General features: G+C 40.6%; 2 protein-coding genes across 5 annotated transcripts in view; one reads left to right on the forward strand and one right to left on the reverse strand.

The window, feature by feature from the left end:
- Positions 1-1,356: 1,356 nt before the first annotated feature.
- On the reverse strand, positions 1,357-17,616 carry BPGM (bisphosphoglycerate mutase). Of its 3 annotated transcripts, none has more exons than XM_033952964.1 (3): positions 17,429-17,616; positions 8,572-9,220; positions 1,357-2,837 (listed from the first exon to the last, which is right to left on the reverse strand). In XM_033952964.1, exons 2-3 carry the CDS (start codon positions 9,173-9,175, stop codon positions 2,659-2,661), a joined length of 783 nt encoding a protein of 260 aa, XP_033808855.1. In that variant the 5' UTR covers positions 9,176-9,220; positions 17,429-17,616; the 3' UTR covers positions 1,357-2,658. The 3 variants fall into 3 exon arrangements, with proteins under 3 accessions (XP_033808855.1, XP_033808858.1, XP_033808857.1); XM_033952967.1 differs by having other exon boundaries at positions 17,470-17,567; XM_033952966.1 differs by lacking the exon at positions 17,429-17,616 and adding an exon at positions 17,145-17,392.
- Positions 17,617-17,758: 142 nt separating this feature from the next.
- Positions 17,759-23,408, forward strand: part of CWF19L1 (CWF19 like cell cycle control factor 1) — a 36,393-nt gene continuing 30,743 nt past the window's right edge. For both annotated transcript variants that reach the window (XR_004540124.1, XM_033952133.1), the window contains exons 1-4: positions 17,759-17,895; positions 20,420-20,504; positions 20,816-20,900; positions 23,131-23,232. Coding sequence is in view for 1 of the 2 variants with exons in the window: in XM_033952133.1 (XP_033808024.1) it covers positions 17,873-17,895; positions 20,420-20,504; positions 20,816-20,900; positions 23,131-23,232 (295 nt within the window). In the remaining variant the exon portion in view is untranslated. The remainder of the gene's footprint in view (positions 17,896-20,419; positions 20,505-20,815; positions 20,901-23,130; positions 23,233-23,408) is intronic.

Here is a 23,408-nt window from a genome sequence, read left to right on the forward strand (position 1 = left end):
TTGCATTAAGTTTAGAACCCGTCTTTCTATTCTGGAAAACTCTGAATACTTTCTTGTTTACTAAACATTTTGAAAATGAACCATTTCTTTTCATTTAAATTTCCTGCTTTTTGTTCTTTATTATGTTACCATTTACTGTTAACTGAGTCGAGCTCCATTTAGTTGATGACCCGGTCTATAAAACTAAGTTTTAGTTTAGTTATCAGCCGATCCCTTCATTTAAATGGGATTTACACTGTTCTGTGCCATGTTTTAACACAACTTAAGCCCAACTTCTAATGCCCCAGTTGAATAACTTTACACAAATTATCCAGCGGTGCTATCAGTTTTAACTCACACTGTTGAGTATAAGGGTATCAGTGGTGACACCACTACTGACTGCAACAGCTGAACATATTGCCAGCACCTTACAAGGTCAGAGGTAAAGAAAATGCAGCACCATCTCATCTTTCAGATATCTCATCAGTGGATTAGGGGGGGGGGGGTCCCCTTCTATCTCTATTTGCTGGTTGGAGGAGATAACAGCCCATCATTCAGGTCAGTACAGCAGCCACAAAGGAAGGGCAGATTTATGCATGTAAGGCCTAAAATAAGAGTATGGAAATAAAATTTGCATTCATTTACCAGAAAATGCCTAACTTGCTTTGAATATTGTAAGTAAGTTCACAAATATGTAAATTAAACACAAACCCCCCCCCAAAAAAAAACTTAGCACATCAACCCCATAATCTAGCCACAGTGGCCATGTTAAATCACTTCTCAGATGAGAAATTAAATATCACAGATGCACCTATAGTCTGAACTGAATCTTAGCCTCAGGCTTCCACAGTTCACATTGCAGAAAGGATCTGACCCAGATTCCTGGCATACATTTCTTCTGATAGTGCTAGCGTCTACCAAGTTATTTTAGAATGAAGTCAGAAGGGAGGATAAGTGACCCATATCCAAGGCTTCTGGAGAAGGGAAAAACAAATCTGAAGAATCAGCGATGTCTTGATATATTTTATGTGGCTGGGATTTTTGTTAATTACTATGGATAGTGCAGGTTATAAACTGTGGAAATAATCTGAATGCACCCAGGGTGCAACACTGCTTTAATACAAAAAAGGCTAACGTCATGTAAATCTAAATTTAATTTAAAAACCAAGACTCTCTCAGTTTTGGATTGAGTTTTTGACTGGATGCATGAGTGGAAGGAGATTACGGTAAGTCTGCAGGTGTCCATTCTAGACATATCATTTAAATACTTTTGGACCGAGATCTAATTTTATACACCACATAAATATATTGGTGTCAGTGGTTTACAATTAATTTGAGTAAGCAACATGCTTTGGAATAAGAAAAAGCACACCACACTGCCTTCCAAACTCTTCAGTGGTTTAATTATAAACAGCAAGAAAACAGACTGGCGTAGTACAGAAGTGTCATTTAATACAGGCCTCCAGCCCAAGGGCCATACACAGGCTGCCTTTTCAGGATACCCCTACTGGAGACATGTGACTGCAAGCAACTCTCATATGCACATTCCATTAACATAGCCTTTGAGGAGAAGTGAATCTCACTGACCCAGAGTGTCACTGCCTTTCCAAGACTTCCCCACTGTTTCCCCTTTCCTTACATGCACACTTTTCATAGTTTCTCAGTAACCAGACATTATTATTCATTCTTAAATAAATTTTCATTCAAGTGCTCAAAAACATCCTTTCCTTTTGAAAACAGAAAGACAAGTTTTAAAGGAAAGAAAAAATAAATTATACACACCATGGCTTCTATTACACCCAATTCCCAAGTCCTATAGATTGCTAAATATCTACCAATTTGGCTTTTGATTTCTCTCTCATGCTGCTTCAAGAACATGCAGGCTGGCTCATGGAGTATTTGGCTGCTACCCCTAGAGATTCTTATGTGCATAATGTTTTGCATGTCCAAATTTTATGCTGGAGCTTCTGTGAGCACCAGTGGGTCCACCATAAACACTCCATGTATTTTCCTAAGCACAAGTCAACCATCCACTTTACGATTCATAACTGTAGTGCTAACACTTGTCATATTGCCAGATCCCTCTTTTACTCCCAAAGCTACATCCCTTCTTGGAATATAAAAGTGCCCTTTGTTATAGCTATATCATGAAATGTCAGAGCACAGACTGTTTACATATAAGAATACAGAGCAGCTAGTTAAACCTTTAGTTAACCATTAATATAATGACTACAGCACAAAATTGAAGGAAAAAGCAATCTTCCCTGCTGAACTTCCAGGTGAAAGGAGGTAGGAACTGGTTTTCTACTGGTACTCAAGTCATAGCACAGAGCAGCAGATTCCTACTTGTGCAGGGAGAACCAACTCTAAAGCACATGGGTTGCACTGTTCCTATTGTGGGTGCAGGGCTGTGCAAAGCTCCACGGCACCTCAGTGTGGTTTTATTAACTTAATGAAGAGAACTTAGCCTGCACGTGGGTATGAGAAGAGGCACAAATTTGGTTTCCAGCACCTCTTGTGCTTCATGCTGTTCAGGTGAATACGGGGGACTAGCCTAAAAGGGTTATTATAAAGCTCCTAATACAAGACTTCTAGCATAGTGAAAAATAAAGGTGGTAAGCCAAATCCTTAGTAAACATGCATAAAAGTGCAGATCATCAAGCGGGTTCCCCACAGGGACTATTTTTCAGCAGGAAGAGCTTTGCCCTGATCTTCTACTTTCTTGATGGCCGCCTGAATTGCTTCTTGATTCCCCAGGAACCTGTGAGGTCTCACTGCATGAAGATCTTCATCCAGTTCAAGCAGCACTGGAACGCCAGTAGGTAAGGTAACATTGACTATGTCTGTGTCAGAAATACCTAGTCGAGAAAACCAAAGAAACATAAGACCACCACCAACACGTCTTTACCATTTTTTTTTTTAATTTATTTATTCAAATTTTAAACATTATTATTTATACATAATAATGAAGAAAGGAATTTACACAAAGAAAATAAGGAAAAATATTATAAAACCAAAGGTTGTCACTAGATTCCTCAAGTCCACATAACTGAGAGATAGCAAACAAATATTACTTAAGAAAACATTCAAAGTCTTTACCATTTCAAAACATGTTTTAAGCTCTGACAAATTGAATTCTACATTTATGTATCCATCAGTCACACGCATACAGGGGAATTTTATAACCTAACTCAAACTGTATAGCCTGTAACTATTAGAGGGCTCAGAGGGGAGCCGCATGGGTGGGTCACAGGTGGGGCTGATGCTTGTGGGCAATTTACTTAATACTATGAGTTACAAGTAAAAATGCCAAGGTTCAAACATTTATATAAGACAGTCGTCAGAATGGTGGCACCTTGAGATGCCTGGTTACACTAGTATTCTACAGTATAAGGATTCTTGTGTGCACAAGTAACCTTATAGAATTAAACAGGTCGTGAGCTATTAGATCAATTAAATGGAAGTAACCTGGGCTGTAGAATCATACAGCAAACTTTCAACATCTAAACTAAACCTTAATTTTATAGACTGGGTCATCAACCAAAAGGAGCTCGACTCTGTTAACAGTAATGTAATGCTTAATACATAAACTGACAAGGAAAAGTAGACTAGAGTAGTTAGTTTCCATAATGTTTAGCAAACAAGGTTTTCAGAACTTTCTGGAATAAAGCATAAGAACCTGAATGTCTTAGTGTAAGTGGTAAAGCATTCCAGATTTCGGTTATTTAAACACAAAAGAATGACAATCTCCTGAAGGTTCTGTTCTTACCACTAAGAGAAGGAAATGTAAGTTTTAATTTCTGAGAACTTCTGGCAAGATGAGACCTATGCACATTCCAGTCTAAAGGAATCAAAAGTGGTGAAAATGCCAAAATAAGATCTTAAATGCAATACAAATGCACTTGAATTGAATTCTGAGATACACTGGGAGCTAATGTAATTCCTTGAGCAGAGGGGTTATGTGATTAAATTTACGCTTACCAAAAATAAGCTTAGCAGCAGTATTCTGTATTAGTTGAAGTCTCTGAAGACTAACCTTTGAAAGACCCAAATAGATTGAGTTACAATAATCCAAACTTGATAAAATGATTGATTGAACCAATACTGAGAAATGTTGCTGATGAAAGAGTGCTCTCACTCTTCTCAGAACACAGAGGCTGAAAAAACGCTTAACAAGCGAACTTAGTTGTTCTTCAAATGTAAGTGATGAATCGATGACAATACCCAATATTAGTAAGGAAAGCTCAGTTTTCAAAAATTCTCCCGAGTTTAAGATCACAGCAGAAGGGACAAAGTAACTTTGGGTCAAGCCACAAAAGCTTAGTCTTGGCAGCATTTCATTTCATCTGGACCATTGTCGCCCAAGACTGAAGTTTTGGCAATGCAATGGTTAATATTGTGTATCAGATCATCAAGCTGTGGGTCAACTTCAAGTAATATAAAAATATCAGTGTATGTTAGTAAAGTTGCTCGTGAATTCAAATCATAATATTTCAATGAGCTCATGTAAATGTTAAATAAAATTGGAGACAATGGAGAGCCCTGGGGGACACCACAAAGAGCTCTCACGATTTTGAGTTGGAGTCCATATTGATTAAATAACAGGAGGATAGAAATTTATCAAACCAGTCTAAGACAGTTTGATCAAGGCTGATTTCTGAAAGCAGGTAATGCAGGATATGAAGACTTACTATGCCCATCTATCATGCGAGAAAAATCCTGTTTCCAAAGTGTAATTTAATAATGTAGTCAATCAACTTATCGCCTGAGGAGGAATGTTAGCAAAAAGATAAGAGGAAAAAGGATCAAGAATGCGTTTGCATCTCAATTTTGCATAAAGTTTTGAGACTCAGATACTGAGTCAAATGAATACCCAAAGCGATCAGCTGTCATCAACAATGGACTATCCTTAGAATCCCTTAAAAAAAAGACCAAGGTTCACTGCAGAAAAAGAATTCCTAATAGCAACAATTTTATCTTCAAAGAAAGAAGCAAGAGTCTGCTGTGGGTAGTTAAGCCTGAGAAGATATGGGCATAACTGGTTAATGTACACCAAAGTCTAAATAAGGTACTACTTTGATGATTAGAATTAGCAATTTTACCTTCATAGTAGTGTTTTCTTGCTTTCCTCAACTCAGAGTTATATTTTTTTACAGTAAGCCTCCAATTAAGCTTATCTAAGTCTGAAGTAGATTTCTTCCATTTTCATTCACGTTTCCTACATGTTTGCTTAAGTTCTCTATGATATGGTGTAAACCAAGGAGAATTTCTAGAATGAGATGGATTTAGTAACAAGTGGAGCAAGAGTTAAATATATACTCTTGGAAACTGTTCTCCAGTTAGCCCCACTACCATCTACAGTGCCTTCTCTAGGAGAAGATAAGAACTTTAAAGTTTGAGTCCAGAATAAATCTGGACTAATTTTCTTTCTAAGAGTTACATGTGCTGAACCCTTTCTGGTTCTACAATGCAACTCAATTTAGACTTATGTTTAGTAAATCCAAGACATTTGATTACAAAAATAATTATTTCTTTATGTACAATATTATAAACCACAACACATGGGTCTGCACAAAAAGCCTGAACAAAAACTATTTTATACATTATATTTATTCTGAAGGAGTTGGTATAATTATATCAACTCTGACGCCACTGTCCTGCTCCTATATGCCTTTCAAAGAAATAGAGAATACCACATAAATTAAAATCAATTGTGGATGTGACCATAATTAACATAACACTTCTACCTCCGAATCCGTTGGTTTCGTACTCGTGAATTCGGTTATTCACGATTTGCCTCCTATTTTTTAAAGGCTGAATCTGATCCATCACTGCATTCCGGACCTCCCCAGACCTTACCTGGTAGTTTAGCAGTGACGCGGGGCAGGAGTGATCTTCCTACACTCCTCCCCCTAAAGAGCAGTCATCAAAAATGGCTGCCGTGAGTTCCCGTTGTAGTCTCGTGAGACTACGGGAACTCACGGCAGCCATTGTTGACTGCTCTGCATGGGGCAGGAACGTAGGAAGATCGCTCCTGCCCCGTATCAATGCTAGACAACCAGGTAAGGTCTGGGGAAGTCCAGGATGCAGGAGGTAGGTAAGGGTGGGTCAGAGTTGGCCCTAAAAGTTATCTGCGATTTGCCATATCTGTGGGCCAGCTCTGCCCCTAACCCTCGCGGATTTGGAGGGAGAAGTGTATACCGCAGCTACCTCTCGGTTCAGAGCAGTTAACAAAAGATAAAGAATACTGAATATACAACAGTTGATCATATTCAAATAATCATCATATTTGCAAAACAGTAATGTCTTCAAGTTTATTCTAAAGGTAGGAGATGAAGTTGACATAATATTAAGTTGTTTATCCCATATACCAGCTTGGTACAAAAACAACTTACTAAAGAATTTATAGACAGCCTTTAAAATATGGAAAATCAAAAAAATCGTAATCTGCATAAATGTTTCCTATTGGTAAATACAAAATGGTCAAAAAGATAACTGGGTAGTAGTCCATTCAGAGCTTTAAAAAAAAAAAAGTCAGCCAAACTTGAAAATCACCCTCGTCTCAATGGGTAATCAATGCAACCTATGATAATACTGAGACACATGGTCTGATTATTTCAATCCATAAATCAGGCAAATCACAGTATTTTGCATAAGCTGTAGCCATTTAATATTCTTCTTACTAGCTGTCTTACCTGGTGTCATCTGAGCAAAACCTACTTATACATAAGAACATAAGAAACGCCTTCACCAGATCAGACCGAGGTCCATCCAGTCCGGTGCTCCACACATGCGGCGGCCCATTTAGGTACTCCTTTCTGGAGACCTGACTTTACCATGAAAACAATCCAGCGCTGTGGGATGAAGCTACAGATATCAGCCCACTTATGACCCAAGTGAGGGAGTCTTAATGTAAAAATCCTAGATGACAGTTACAATTCTATAAATGGGCACCTGGTAGCAGCCTAGTCTATGAAGGAACATAGGTACCTGACAGTAATAGCATGGTAATAAATATGTAAATTAGGTGCAAACATACACCTCTCAAGCTTGTGCACAATGCCTGAGCTACAGCTATAAATTGCTATAGAGTACTATAGTTTATAAGCATTCAGGCCTGTCCATGCTCCAACCATCTAAGCCTTCACTACCTGTTAAGATTTGAGTAGAATTCTAGTATTTAACCACCACCCTCTGGATAATGGAAGTCGCTCGGAGGAAGGAATGGTGAGTAGTGGAGTCTCTCAGGGTTCGGTGCTGGGGCCGATCCTGTTCAATATGCTTGAGTGACATTGCTGAAGGATTAGAAGGAAAAGTGTGCCTTTTTGCAGATGATACCAAGATTTGTAACAGAGTAGACACCGAAGAGAGAGTGGAAAATATTAAAAAGGACCTGCAAAAGTTAGAGGAATGGTCTAATGCCTGGCAACTAAAATTCAATGCAAAGAAATGCAGAGTAATGCATTTGGTGATTAATAATCAGAAGGAACCGTATATGCTGGGAGGTGAGAAACTGATATGCACGGACAGGGAGAGGGACCTTGGGGTGATAGTGTCTTAAGATCTAAAGGCGAAAAAACAGTGTGACAAGGCAGTGGCTGCTGCCAGAAGGATGCTGGGCTGCATAAAAAGAGAGGAGTAGCCAGTAGAAGGAAGAAGGTGTTAATGCCCCTGTACAGGTTGATGGTGAGGCCCCACTTGGAGTATTGTGTTCAGTTTTGGAGACCATATCTGGCAAAAGATGCAAGATGACTTGAAGCGGTCCAGAGGAGGGCGACGAAAATGATAGGAGGCTTGCGCCAGAAGATGTATGAGGAGAGACTAGAAGCCCTGAATATGTATACCCTAAAGGAAAGGAGGGACAGGGGAGATACAATTCAGACGTTCAAATACTTGAAGGGTATTAACGTAGAACAAAATATTTTCCAGAGAAAGGAAAATGGTAAAACCAGAGGACATAATTTGAGGTTGAGGGGTGGTAGATTCAAGAGCAATGTCAGGAAATTCTACTTTACAGAGAGGATAGTGGATGCCTGGAATGCACTCCCGAGAGAGGTGGTGGACAGGAAAATGGTGACAGAATTCAAAGAAACATGGGATGAATAGAGGATCTAGAATCAGAAAATACTAAATACTGAACTAAGGCCAGTACTGGTCAAACTTGCACGGTCTGTGTCTGTATATGGCTGTTTGGGGGAGGATGGGCTGAAGAGGGCTTCAATGGCTGGGAGGGTGTAGATGGGCTGGAGTAGGTTTTGACTGAAATTTCAGCAGTTGGAACCAAAGCACAGTACTGAGTAGAGCTTTGGATTCTTGCCCAGAAATAGCTAAGAAGAAAAAAATTTAAATTGAATCAGGTTGGGCAGACTGGATGAACCATTCGGGTCTTTATCTGTCATCATCTACTGTTATGTTATTATGTATGAATACACTCATGCCTGTATATGGCATTCTAATCACGTATAACTGGTACATAAATGTTAATGTGTACTTTATAGAATTGCCCTGTGCATGGTTCTGAGGACATCTTGGAACCATGCTACTGAAACCCAAGCTTTTCAGTGGTAGGCTGCATCATTAGAAAATAAATACCTTCTAGGTGCTTCAGGAGAGCCCGAGTGCTGTTGCCATGTGCAGATATAAGAATCATTTTTCCCTTCTTCACTTCTGGCGAAATCATTTCATTCCAGTAGGGCAGAAGTCTCTCCAGTACCTCTTTCAAACTCTCAGATTTTGGCAGCTTCTCCTGCGAGACATCACAGCATGTGTACCTACGGTCTGTGTAAATTTCATGGTAATAGGGGTGGGATTCATCGATCGGAGGGGGAGCAACATCATAGCTCCTCCTCCAGATTTTCACTTGCTCTTCCCCGTGGTTCAAGGCCATTTCAGCTCTGTTGAGGCCTATCAATGCTCCATAGTGGCGCTCATTCAGTCTCCAGGAGCTCTGTGTGGGGACCCACTCCTGCCCCATCTCTTCCATCACCAGCCATGCAGTCTGAATCGAGCGGCTCAGGATGGAAGTGAACACCAGATCAAACTCAAAGCCAAGGGACTTAAGATGTCTTCCACAGGCTCGAGCTTCTTCCACCCCATCAATGCTCAGCTTCTGATCCACCCAGCTGCAGAAGCGGTTTTCCTTGTTCCACGCTCCTTCCCCATGTCGCAACATTACAAGTTTGTATTTTTCTACCATGGCTGTGGTTTTTGATGTCCCGTCTCTTCAACAAGAGGAAACAGTCTAGGGAAAACGTGATACAAGGAATATTTCAAATATTGTTCATGCAGATCACTGAAAAAACAGGTGTATAAATTTTTTATGAGCCTATTAGTACACAACAATTTTTAATGCATGTAAAAAGCTTACCAACACAAGTATGAAAAAACCCAAAGAATTCAAAAATTGAGAAAACCAGATTTTGTCCTTTGCACATACCAAATTTTAGGTGACAGTTTGGTCTAATATCCTCATTTTGCTTTTGAAGTTTAAATTACCAGTATATAAAGAGGAAGCCATGTAAGAAATACCAACTTGTCTTAGTAAAAAAAGGCACAAATATGCAATCAACATATTACAAGTGATCTACATCTACAACTTTTATATCAATAAAGCAATTCTGAACACACTTTCCAAACTGCCCCAACCTCAGTGTCAGGTTTAAGACATTGATGTGTACGAGAATCTGCATATACTAGAAACTAAGATAGTTTGGTAAGCCCTCTGCAAGCTGAACACAAACTTAATAAGCCAGGGGTTCTCAGAATCAGGGCCAATGCTGCAAGGTGCCATCCAGCCCCAGTCCTTTCTGACTTTTGTCTATGATATTACCATTGGAAAACAGGTGTTTAGCGAGGCATTGAGGATTACCCCATATTATAGAAACAAAATGAAAAGGCGATACCTCTTTTTGTTGTCAATCAAAAACGCCGAGTTTAAAATTTTGGATATAGTTTGTTGAGAAAGACATGTGAGAATCCACTGCTTGCCCTGGATCGGTAGCATGGAATATTGCTACTCCTTGGGTACTAGTGACCTGGATTGACCACTGTGAAAACAGGCTACTGGGTGTGGGGCTATTCTTATGTTTCTATGTAATTTCAACATTGCCGACAAGCCACCAAGCTTGAAGGAAAACAATGCGAAGACTTAAGTTTGTCATGGGCTACAGTTAAGGGGAGGAGGGGGGGTGACAATGTTTGGTTTTGAAATATTTGTATATTTAAAGTGCTTTTGTTTGATTCATTTAAGTTCAATTTCACTGTATTTTCAAGTTTTCAAGTTTTTATTAGGATTTTATATACCGCCTATCAAGGTTATCTAAGCGGTTTTCCCTATCTGTCCCGGTGGGCTCACAATCTTATCTAACGCACTGTTAACTGAAAACTAATAAAGATTTACAAAAAAAAAAAGTTTGTCAGGGGCTACCGGTAATCAATTAAAATAAAAAAAATAAAAAAACAAACAATACTCACCTGTAAGAGGAGCCAGTGGAGTAGTATGGTCAAACTGACTATTTGAAAGTCAGACAGGCCAACAGTATATTCAGTCAGCTGCAATACTCCCTTAGGAGTTGCAATAATCAAACTGTGATAAGACCCTAAATTGAATACAGCAAAATGAGAAGAGTAAACCAAACCGATAGATCTGTTGTCTTAGTCTGAAGAAAGATTCTCATTAACCTTTTTATCTATGGCCAAAACGTCAGGATTGAATCCAGAATACGTAACTCCCAAAACTTAAGTCAATGGAGAGTGTTTAAAGACAAAAATGAGAAGCCAGAGCGGTTTGGACTTGCGATTCCATTTTAGTCTGTCTGTTAGCTCTATTTTTCAATTTAAAAAATGGTTCATAGACAAAACCGCGGAAGACAAAAGGCGCGTGCCGACAACTGAGCGCAAGACGGAGGTGCGCGTCGAAGAAAATGAGTTTTTAGGGGCTCCGACAGGGGGTTTTGTTGGGGAGCTCCCCCCACTTTACTTAATACAGATCGCAGCGGCGTTGTGGGTGGTTTGGGGGGTTGTAACCCCCTCATTATATTGTAAACTTAACTTTTTCCCTGTTTTTAGGGAAAAAGTAAAGTTTTCAGTAAAATGGGGGGGTTACAACCCCCCAAAACACCCCCACAACGCAGCGCGATCTGTATAAAGTGGGGGGGTTCCCCCACTACACACCCCCGGAGCCCCTAAAAACTGTTATTTTCTTCAGCGCGCGCCTCCGCACTGCGCTCAGTTGTCGGCACGCACCTTTGTCTTCCGCGATTTTGACCTGACACCTAAAAAATAGAGATGTGATGTCTGTTTTTCTGCTTTAGCGTTGTCCTCAAATTCCCCTTTTAGCCCTGGTCATTTATTTATCCGACTGATAAGCAGCCTCCCCAGTGTTCAGATTGGTTTGCAGAAGTAACACGTCTAAAGCAGGAGTGTCCCAATGTGTGTTAGCAGCTAGCACACATTTTGAAGAACAGCAAAACAATTAAGGATGTGAAATCAGTTTCTGAAAAAGATCAGAACATGAGCATGAATTACATTATAACAGTGATTCATGCGGCTAAAGTGTAAATTTCTAATCATGTGACCTAGTTATAAGCACAAAGCCCACACACAGATTTTTAATCATGTAGTCTATTGGAAAAAAAAAATGTAAACATCCCTGGTCTAAACCAAACCAAACAATACTGGCACTGTATACAAACCCTGCCAGAGGTACATGTACCTATAACCCTCTGCTGAGACTAATAAAAACAAGGCACATCCCAACTCTGAATAAGAAGAAAAGCCAGAATGAGCAGCCTTGAGAAACTTCTTTACGCCTGGGCATTCGTTCATACTTTCAGAGCCATTGGACTAAACTCCACAGAGCAGGACTCCATGTATTTGCACAACACTATACACCCTGCTATTCTGTATAAATGAATAGTAACAGATTAATGGGCAGGCCAAAGCTCAGGACAATTTTGTAGGTGATGGCAGGATTCCACTTCCACTACAGAAAAGCGCACTGCTTTTTTGCAGCAGTTCCTCGCCTGTGGAATTGGTTTAGCATTTCTATGAGAGTGTTTTGTAAATTATGATCCTGTTTTCTGGTAACTATTTAAACAAATATTTTTGTTTGCGATTTGATCATTTAGATTTAATTTTAAAAAAATTATCTTCTGTTTTCTTTACTTTTCTTTTGCTTTCCTATCTTTTTATGGCGTTCTTTACATTTCTTGGTTTTATATTTTAATAAACAAACATAAGTGGCCACTAGGTATGTGGACATTCGCCTGCCCAATATACCGTACTTGTCTCCAGAAGTCAGGGCATGCAATTCATCCCTTTATAATAATAATAATAATAATAATTTTATTCTTATATACCGCCATACCCGGAGAGTTCTAGGCGGTTTACATCAGTTACAGTAGTATCTGCGTTAACACGCAGATTTACAAACAGTTTGAACAATTTTAAACAATTTATCAGCAATACACAATTTATCAGAAAGAAACAAATGTTAAAGCGGGGTTTACAGCATTTTATCATGTAAAGATAATTTATCCGATATAAATAGTTTATCGGATATAAGCAGTGTTAATCGAACTTAACAGAGGATGACTGGCGGAGGGGAGCTAGGGGAGAGGGGAGCAATTAAGGGGAGGAGAAGAGCGGGGGTGGGTGGGGGGGCGTGTAGTAATGTAAGCGGGGGGGGGGTTGTTAGGGGTCTTGTTTGCCGAATAGGTAGGTTTTGAGTGATTTTCTGAAGCCTAGGTAAGTGGGGGCCTCGAGTATCATTTGTGCAAGCCATGGGTTGAGCTTTGCTGCTTGGAAGGCGAAGGTTTTGTCTAGGAATCTTTTAAGGTGGCAGAGTTTTAGAGACGGGAAGGCGAACAACTGAATTCTACGGGATTTCTTGTTTGTGTTGTAGAGGCTAAAGTGAGAATTGATGTAACTTGGTGCTGAACCATTTATCGATTTGTAGCAGAAGCATGCGAATTTAAAGAGGACTCTAGATTCAAATGGCAGCCAGTGAAGTTGGTGGTAGAAGGGGGTGATGTGTTCCCATTTCTTAAGGCCGAAGATGAGACGCACTGCGGTATTTTGGATTATTTTTAGTCTCATGGTGGTTTTAGACAAGTGTATTCTAGTTCTTCCAACTCCCCGGGCATGTCACAAGTTAAATCTTCTCTGAACTACTTTAAAAGTGTTTTCCATTTGTATAAGGGCTGATTGAAAAGTAATGAGACTGTCTGTTTTTCTTTCCAAGTAGTAGACGTTGCAGTGATGGGCTGGTTCTTGTGAAGCTCATACATCAACTTTTCTGAACCTGCAGTTGGACTGCAAAGTCTTCATTGTTGGGTCACAGCGAGGGGAATAACTTTGTATGTTTCGTCATGGCAGATCAGGAAGACATGTCGATGAGTACGCAGCATGGCTAGTTGTTTCACCACCTCATGCTTGCTGTAACATTTCAAGAGTTTCATTACCACTCTTTCCAAGTTTAAACACAAAATTCAATCACACCCCTCAGGTGTACTCTGACACGTCTTCCTCATCTGCCATGACGAAACATACAAAGTTCTCCCTCTCGCTGTAACCCAAAAAGACTAATGAAGTCCAACCACATGTTCAGTATGAGCACAGCATTGCCACATCTACTTCTTGGAAAGAAAAACAAGCAGTCTCATTCAGCCCTCCTATATAAAAAAACTTCCAGCTCGCATCTTCAATTGTGGTTCAAGGTTGAGGAACATTCAGGTACAGTAAGCATTTTCCTGCCCTCCAGATTTACAAACTAAGCTGTTAATCCTCTGTAGTTAAATGACTACCCAAGATCACAAGCCACTGTAGCAGGCTTTGCACCCTGGCTTCCTGGTGCACAACTCACTGTTTTAACCATAAGATTGCATAAAATCCATTTACATGTACACACACTAGTTCAGGTGCCAGTACATCTAAATTCTATTATTTGACAGGATGTGCCATATGCAAAGAAACGCCCAAGTCCATTTGGGCCTAGGGTGCTAGTCGCCCAAAGTTATCTTTACTCTCATCCAAAAAATCATCCAGTCTCAAACACCTAGAACAAGACCTCTTGGATGTGGGGGGACTAGCAAAGTGATGGGCTGGCCACCCAAATATGGCAACAGTAGTGGGGCACTTTACAGGGCACTGCTGTGAAGAAAAAGGGTGCCACAAACATCTCACCAAATCTCCCTTGCAGGCCAAGGAGAGTCCCCCAAAACCCACTATACCCACCTGTCTACAACCCTAATAGCCCTTATGGCTGCAGGTGGCACCTGTATGGCAGCAAATAGGGTTTTGGTGAACGCACATGTTCCAGCATAAATGTAGTGGTTAGAGTGGTTTATGGGCCTTAGTCCTCCTCTCTATGTTCACTGACTAGCCCACCCCCTTGACTACTTAAGCCAATTCTGTGCAGCTCTACTAGGCTTTCCTATGCTAGGTGCTGGTGTACAGGAGGCAGGTATGTATGTTTTTATTCCAATTTTAATGGCTGGGTCAGTGATCACTGGGAGAGTATGTTTGTGTGTGTGGGGGGGTCTTTACTTTGCATCTACAGTGGTTATCTGGTCCCTTTAGATACCTTCTGGCCGCTTAGACTCGTTTTTAGATCGTCTAAATCAGCATTCTTCAACCGCCGGTCCGCAGAAGTTTCCTGCCGGTCCGAAGGATCATCTAACTGCTAACCCTCCTACTGCCTTGCAAAAGTCACACTTGTTGACAGGTGTGAGAGCCAGGGGCGGAGCTGGAGAAGTCGGAACAGCTATGCTGTTATTAGTCGGTGTCAAAAATTATAAATAAGGTAGAGCTTTGGGTTTGAAGTTGTCTGCTATTGACGAGTGTGAGAGCCAGGGGCAGAGCACAGGCGGTTGAGAAGCTGCATTATTATTAGCTGATGAAAGGAGCTGAGGATGGACCTGGAGTAGAGGAGCAGAGTTCTTATTGGCTTGAGTTAGAGCCATAGGCAGAGCTGATGGCAGAAAATTGTCCGTTATTGGTGGGGTCTGGCAGATAACCACAGGGAGATTTATTCCCAGGACCTAAAGTGAGCTGCAGATATGGCTGCTAAGAATCAGGGGCAGGATTCGGGCCGGAGAACCATAGAAAGAGGTAATAAAGAAGGTGAAGATAGAGTAAGAGAACCTTGTGGTCAAGTCGACCTGCGGCGAATCATAGTAAAGGATAGGAGAAGGGCTTTTAGTGTTAGGGTAGACAAAGTAGAAAGAAAGAAGAAGAGCCAGCATAGTAATTAGCTCGAGGTATAGTAGGGAAAAAGAGAGAAGAAGAAGAAGGAGATAAACTTCTCTTTAAGAGACAGGGAGCTTCTCTCTGAGTGGGGGTCAGGGAGAGATGTTCCTTCCAGAGAACAGTAAAAGGCAGGAAGCTTGTCTTAGTCATCAGGAGCCTGGAGCTTCCCTGTAGGTCCGTGATCTGAATAATAGAGATCAGGGAAGAGTAAAAAGTTGTTGGGATAGAAATTGGTTCTTTGTCATTCCTTTTAAGGTTGAAATAATGAGATGTTTACAGTGAGGAATGGGAAATCTTCCTCCTCTCAGACCTTGATGAGAGGGGTGATAGGAGAAATGTTGGGAATGGGGCTGGTGGGCAATAGTGAAAAATGCTGCACATGATCCAGGGGATGAGAGAGAGAAAAATGTTGGATATTGCAGTAGAGGGAGTGGAAGAGATGCACCATGGATCTCTTTCTCTCTCTTTCCCCACTCCCTGTACACGGGATGGAGACGGATTTTTTTTATTTCAGTCTTAGTAGTTTGCCGGTCCACAAAATAATTATTTTATTTCCGCCGGTCGATAGTGTAAAAAGGTTGAAGAACACTGATCTAAGACACAACGTATAAGTTCCATCAAGTAGGTCTTTCCCAACTTTCAATTATCCCGGCAGTGTGACTATGTCTAGGTTGGCCTGCATCCCACCCTAACCACTCCTCCAGATAAGCCCCTTTCAGCTCTGGGCACACAGCAGCAGAGACCTAAAAAGCCTCTGGATACATCTAAAAGCCTATATTGATCACATTGGGCAACAAGCATTTTGCTACTGGAGTACTGTCACCTGTGATAGTCAGCACATGGCCCTTGATAAGAAACAGGTTTATTAAATATTTATCCTTTCCAGGAAGTAGGCTTGCTTCTCGTTTCCAACATTCTTTGAAGCTTAGTTATTCAACAAGTAAATATATTTATTTGAAGTTTTTGATGAGTAAATCTTTTGAATATGTAGGAACCAAGGTGTCCTTTCGTTAAGGTATGCTAACCGATTGCAAACCGATAGCTACATGCTATGATGTCCATAGGATATAATGGATGCCTTAACATGTGCTAAATCGGTTAATGCACCCCCAAATTTGGAAGGATCTTTCTACTCAATTAAGGAAAGCTTCTTCATATTATATATTTCAGTAGGTTCTGTATGTTTTAATGTACATTTACCCTATTTTATTATGTACAAACTGCTTAGAAGACTGATAGGCGGTATACAGATTTTTACTAAACTTGAAGATTCACAAATTTTTGAAACCGAATTTGAACTGATTTATTGTAAATTTGCCCACCTAGAATCTGACCGGAGATCAGAACGGGCTATAAGCGTTATATGGAACGGATTAGCACAGTGTTTCCCAATGTGGGGGCCCACGCCCCACAGGGGGGCAATTTGATTGTTTATGGTGGGCAATTCAAAATTCAAATTTTACAAAAAATTGGTCCAGGTTATTTTCATCTGCATTTGTTGATATATTCTTTATTAAAAGCTATTACACAGATATCAACCGATACAGATTAATTTAACAGTTATTTTTGCAAAAGTTTAATACACTATTAGCAGAAACCAAAATCAAATATCCAAATACAACCAAATGTGCAAGAAAACTATTGCTACCGTTTCATCTTTATATTTAGTTGAATGTGGCTTTAGTGCCATAGATTTGCTGCTAAAAAGAAATTGGCTTGATATAACACAAGGGGGAGACTTGAGATTGAAGCTAAGTTGGAACCTAATATAAAGTCTCTTTGCAGCAAACGCAAGGATCTCACTAAATTTAAATAATAAATTATCACTAATAATTAGAATAATAGAGAAACATCCCTCATTAAAATTTTGCACTTGAATTTCAGTTCTCCCTTATATGTTTCGAAATTTTACTTACTGTGTTTGCTCAACAACTTCTTCCTAAAACCTATCATTTAAGTTTCTTTAGTGAACAATTCCATTTTTGATTATTAAAAATCAGGGATATGTTGCAGAAGAATTTTGGCAAGGCAAACACTGGAGTAGAACGTTTCGTGCGCTTTGCCGCGTTCTACCATCTCGTGCAGCGCGCGCGCGCAAACTCACAGGTGGCCGCGGCGCGAGACCGCCCCAGGAACCAAATTGCCCACACGCGGAAAAGAGCAAAGCCGGCTCCCCCGAGTCAACTGCACCCCGCCCCACCTGTCAAACGCTGGCACACGCCGGGGTCCCCTGGCCTGCACCTTCTCCGCTGGCGCCTTGTCACTCGAGCAACGCTCCCGGCTCTCCCTGCAGCGGCCGTTGCCCGCACGCGCCCGCTCTTGGCGCCAAACCAACAGTCCACTGCTGGCAAAATGAACAACAACCCAGACCGCCGTTTATAATGTCACCCCCCCCACCCCCATCAAAGGCGCATGCGCGCGGCCACGAGGAGGCGTCCTCCTACGCTAGCGGCAGGACACCCGCGCCGCGTAAGTACCTGGGATTGGTAGTTTATATCGCCGAGGTTCTTTATTCCATCGGTTGCTGGAAAACGCCATATCCCAGAATCCTGCGCAGGGCGGCATGGCGGCGGTTGCAGTGTGAAAACGTTTCGTAGCTTTCGTGGGTGCTGAGAAACAGTTTCGTTGGCTTCAAGAGCAACAAATGGCTTCAAGTCCGCTGAGGCTGTGAGTATCTTTTGCACGTTTCGTTCTTTTTTCTTCCCAAAGCTATCTCTTTGATCAATTTCGCTGACTCCTTCCTCCATGCTGCATCTCTTTCTTTTTCCGTTCTTACCAACCCTCTCTCGATATTTGTTACCAATGTACTTGACAATATTTTTCTGTAACATCGCTGTTTGTGGTGTTTGCGGTATACAAAATAAAGTTATTATTATCTATGATGCTAATTTCGTTTTGTGACTTCAGAAAATACAAAGGGGAACTTGGCAGAATTTTGCACTATTTTTATGTTAATAACATTTTATTGAAGGAATCAAATACATACACAGTACAATAATATGATGCAAAGAAATATTCATTACAATTGCATTCATAATAAAACATTTGCATACATATTTTATCATTCCTCCAAAATATATTTCTATATATCTAATCTATTTTTTCCTCTATCCCCCACTTAACCCCTTCCCTTTCCCCCTTACCCTTATCTCCCTTCATTCTATTTATTTCATTTATGCTTTAGATTGTTTTGCACTATTTTAAAGCTCTTGGGAGCACTCCATTCCTAAAAACTAGGTCCTTTTTGCCTGAACTATATTTTCTGTGTTCTTATATTTAGAATGTTCCCTGTTTTCTTAGATGCTGCTTTTCCTTTGTGCGGTAAAAAGATTGTTGACCTTCCCTAAATCGAAAAACAAGCAAACTCCTTTATTCTGGCTGGCTGATCTCTGTGGTACTTTAAACTGCTGATGAAACATTCCCTTCACGTGGTCCCCACCCCTCTTTACCCTTGTCTGTTTTTTTTATCAATATAAAACCATATGTAACCCCCAAAGAGATGCCTCTTCTGCAGAATAGGGAATGCAATGGATCTCCTGCAGCAAAAAGGGGAAAAAAAGACAGAAAAACAAACTCCATGAGTATCAAACACCTTGTGATACTAAAAATATTTAATTCAAGCAAGGCTCAAACACAATCATGGCTAGCATTAGGAATCTTAATTGTAAATGTGTAAAACCTTAGTGAATATGTACCTGATAAAACAACCTTGAAATCAATAGACTGTAGATTAAAAATAAGTGTTCTTAGTATGCATGGCCTGCATTGTTTTGTGTCAATTAAAGATTTTTAGCACAGTGAGGATCTCCTGGGGGTCACTATGGTGATGAGAGCTAGCAGACTGCCCAGGTGGGTGGAGACAGAAGAAACCCAGCTTGAGGGGGTGAGGTAAGAGGAGAAATAAAAACACTGCACTTTGTTAAAAAGGGGTCTTTGGTTGCCCAGCCTCTGCCAAGACCTTGAGTGCTGAGAGGGTGTCCTAGTCCAGGGAAGGTGGAACTGGGTCTCTGCTAGCTAAATGCATCCTCTGAGGAACAGAGCAGATTTGTATCTGTATCCCCAAGCAGGGAGCGGTGAAAGAAGGAAGGAGTGCATGGAGGGAAAATACACCCAGGGTCTGAAGAGGAGAGGGTATGAAGGAGCCTCACTCCCAATTGAGGAGTATCCTAATAATTAGTGCAGCGGCCTGAGAACACAGGGAACTAGGTTTGATTCCCACTTTAGCTCCTTGTGACTTCATAAATAGTGATTTAACTTAAGGTGTCTTGTAATAGAATGAGGGGTTAAATGTATGTGTTTAGCTGAAAATAGAGAATGACACCGGGACAAATTTTTCCCTGACCACACAGGAACTCAATTTCCTTGTCCCGTCCCTGCAAGTTTTCTCACTGTCTCTGTCCCATTCCTGTAAGCTCTGCCTTAACCACACAAGTCTCAAATACTTATGATTTTAAAGGTTTGAGGCTTGTGCAGATGAGGACGGAGCTTGCAGGGGTGGGAAAATGAGTTCCCGTGGGGATGGTTAAAAATTTGTCCCCATGTCATTCTCTAGCAGCACATTTCCTCCATTTCTTTTTTTAAATTTAATTTAAACTTTAAATGGGAAGATGGAGAATTTCATCTCATTCCTTTTGAGATCCAGCACCTTGAGCCTCTATTTGCAGTTCCCCAAGGACTTTTCCCATTATTTTATACCATTTCACCTAATTCAGCCTTCACAGTAACAGCCAGACAGGTGAGGGGATGCGAGGCGAGGCATGTACCAGTTCCAGAACCATTTAATACTGAGTCCTAAATGGGGGTGAGGTAAACTGCACAGAAAAGCATTTACAACCCTACTGCTTTGAGCATTATTTGCCAACATAAACAGGTACTATGTTAAAAATATGTAAATTTTGTTGCTGGGTGTGGCTTTTGTAGAATTCCCTTGGTCTGGGAAATGGAAGATCAGAGCTTGCTATTGGGAATTCAACCAAGGTCCAACATGTGGCAGGGTGCGATACCGCTGATTCACCAAGCCAGCTTAAATTGCTTGCATCCTGTTTAAAAAGGAGCAGCTGTCTTCCTGTGGAAGGGGGATCTTTTTTTTTTTTTTTTTTTGCAGGAACTTAAAATGGGAGAAATGTGGAAACTAAAACTTGCAAGAAAAGGTGTGTGTGTTTGCTTGATTCTTACTTATTCTGTTTTTTAGACTGGCATGTGGTGATGTGGAAGGGAAGTTTGACCTGCTGTTCACCAGAGTGCGAGCTATTCAAAAGAAAAGTGGACAGTTTGATGTAAGCTGCTTATTTTTTTGATTGGCAAGGAAGGAAGCCTGTGGAAAAATTCAACATCTCAGACAGGGAAGGTGGAAGAAGCCATTATGTTTGTCCACACAGCATTGCCAGATAAAATTACCTATCATTCTTCTTCAGGCCTGGGACCATGAGTGCAAGTTCCATGTTTCTTCGGCCAACTTGCAAAATGGGCTCACAGTTTGTGTAGCCAGTGTTTTTTGTTAGCAGGTTAACGTTTTTTGTTGTGGGGTTTTTGTTTTTTGCTTTTAGTTTTCCTTTCTGTAATGCTAGCTTGGTGTTTGTTCTTTCAGCTGTTGCTTTGTGTAGGGAATTTCTTTGGCTCTACAGCAGAGGCAGAAAGCGAATGGGAGGAATACCAAAAAGGAACCAAGAAAGGTAGGTCAACTGAGAAGCTGAATCTGATTTGCCCGTCATAGAGAAACAAGATCCAAACCTGTGAATTCCCTCTAAAGCAGTGGCATGTGTAGCAAGGGAAGGAATGAAAGAAAGAGAGGTGGTGAACAGAGAGAAGGTGTTATATTGCACATGGGGGTGGAAGAGAGAGAGAGAGGAAGAAATGCTATACAGGGGTGGGTAGGGAAAAAAGAGGGAGATTGATCCAGGATAGAAGGGAGTGAGGATGCTGTATGATGGGAGGGAAGAAAGAGAGAGGGAGACATGCTGGACTGTGGTAGGAGGAACCAGTGGATAGCAACCGAAGAAGAATTTGTAGAAGACAGGAAAGTGAAAAAAGAGAAACTGGAACCAACTTGATGGAAAAAATAAATCTCGAGTCAACAAAAGGGAAAAAAGGAATTTATTGACTAAAATCCATTAGCTTTGGGAAATGTATGTAGCAGATGTCTTTGTATTGTTTTAAACAAAAGAAAATGCAGTTCTTGTTTTATTTTTCCAGTGTTGAAGTACTTGCTGACCCTTGCTATAGCTGGTGGGGATCCCCAAGTACTGCTTGTTGAGGACCTCCAAAGGTGGCCAGATCTCTTTCTACCAAGCGTAGCAGTCCCTGGCAGCATCCTTGAGCAACTGAGGGATGTTGCTGCTGCCTTCCAAGCTTGGTAAAAGGGATATTTGACCATCTTCAGAGGAAGTCTTCAGCTGACATAGCTTGAGGGTAATCATCAACTGGAGTTATTTATATTTTATATTTACTTTAGAGCAGTGGTCTCCAACTCCAACCCTTTGCAGGGCCACATTTGGGATCTGTAGGTACTTGGAGGGCCTCAGAAAAAAATAGTTAATGTCTTATTAAAGAAATGACAATTTTGCATGAGGTAAAACTCTTTATAGTTTATAAATCTTTCCTTTTGGCTAAGTCTCAATAATAATATTGTCATTTATAGCTAAAGAGACATATGATCAAGAAACTGTTTTATTTTACTTTTGTGATTATGATAAACATACAGAGGGCCTCAAAATAGGACCTTGTGGGCCACATGTAGTCCCAGGGCTGCTGGTTTGAGACCACTGTTTAGAGTCTTTGTCAGAGACCGATTTACAAAGTGTGTGCTCTTCCCAATCAATTTTCCAAATTAACTAAAGTGTTTTTGCTTATTTGTAAATAGGTTTCTACCAAAGCCTCTAATTCAGTAGCATAATTAAATCAAATCATCACTTCTGAAGTTTATGGGGATGGGCAGTGACAGAAGAAATTACTTGCGGGGATGGGGGATGGATGACGACAGATTCAATTCTAGCAGGGATGCAACTCTATGCCAGTGATAGGAAGTTGGGGGTGAGGTGTTGGGAGCCCATTTGGGTTAGCAGGAGACTTTTGCTGATTAGAGTCATCTGAGATGAAGTGCTGCATTTTATCTCAGATGACCCTTTGTTTCCTGCATTAGAGACTTGGCTCCAGCCCTGATGTGAAGAAAAGATTCCGTGATCAAAGGGAAATAAACATGCAAACTTGTAGCCCATGAATTTTTGACATCTGGGAGCTGTTTCAGATTCAGCCATTTTGCATGCACACCATGCTGCTTTCTTGGATGGCAATTTTACTGCAGGTTTTCTATGCTAAAAGCTCTCTGCACCATAAGCAAGATTATGGTGGGAAAGTTGGAGTTAAGTAGCATTACCTTTCAGTACAGCAATTTTATTACAAGAACCTGTGACCATTTTAGAAAACAATTGAAGACCTATCTTTTTCTAAATATTTGACTATTTGACGAATCATCTTATTTCATGTAACATGTTTATTTTTATAACTTTTTGTAAACTGCGTTGAACTTCTGGTTACGTGGTCAGTTAGCACAAATGTTATGTTATGCTTTGTGCGGGAGCAGTTCTGAGTGGTAGAAGAAACTGAGATGCACCACTGTAGGATGCTTTGTGTGGCTTGTTAACGAGGGAGAGAATCTTGGTGCACTTGTCTGTTTACTGATAAAGCTCCATCTTGCATTTCTGGAAGATTGGAAGGGTAAGCAGGAAGCAAAATATTTATGTAAAACAATAATAATAAAAAAAAGATATGCAATAAAATGTGGAACTTTGTAAGATTTTTGTTTCCTGTAGTTCCAGTGGCCCTAATAATTAATTCACTATAAAAAAGGGCAGTTGTATTTGCATAGGGGCACTCCTCAATGCCTTTGTTTTCCTTCTTTTAAAGCTCCTATTCAGACTTGTGTGTTGGGCGCGAACAACCAGGAGACTGTCAAACACTTTCAGGAATCCGATGGCTGCGAGTTGGCTGAAAATATTACGTACCTGGGTATGTAGGCAAAGAGCCCTGCCCTGATTTCTCTTGTGGTGCTGGTTTCAGGTTTATTAAAAATTTGATATACTGCCTTATCAAATATCAAAGCAGTTTTACATAGTATAAAAAGAAATGATTAAAAATACATTAAAAACAGATTTCAATACAATAACAATGACGCACTGACAAAC

Source organism: Geotrypetes seraphini, chromosome 7 (genome assembly GCF_902459505.1).
Source record: "Geotrypetes seraphini chromosome 7, aGeoSer1.1, whole genome shotgun sequence".
Classification (NCBI taxonomy): Eukaryota; Metazoa; Chordata; class Amphibia; order Gymnophiona; family Dermophiidae; genus Geotrypetes; species Geotrypetes seraphini.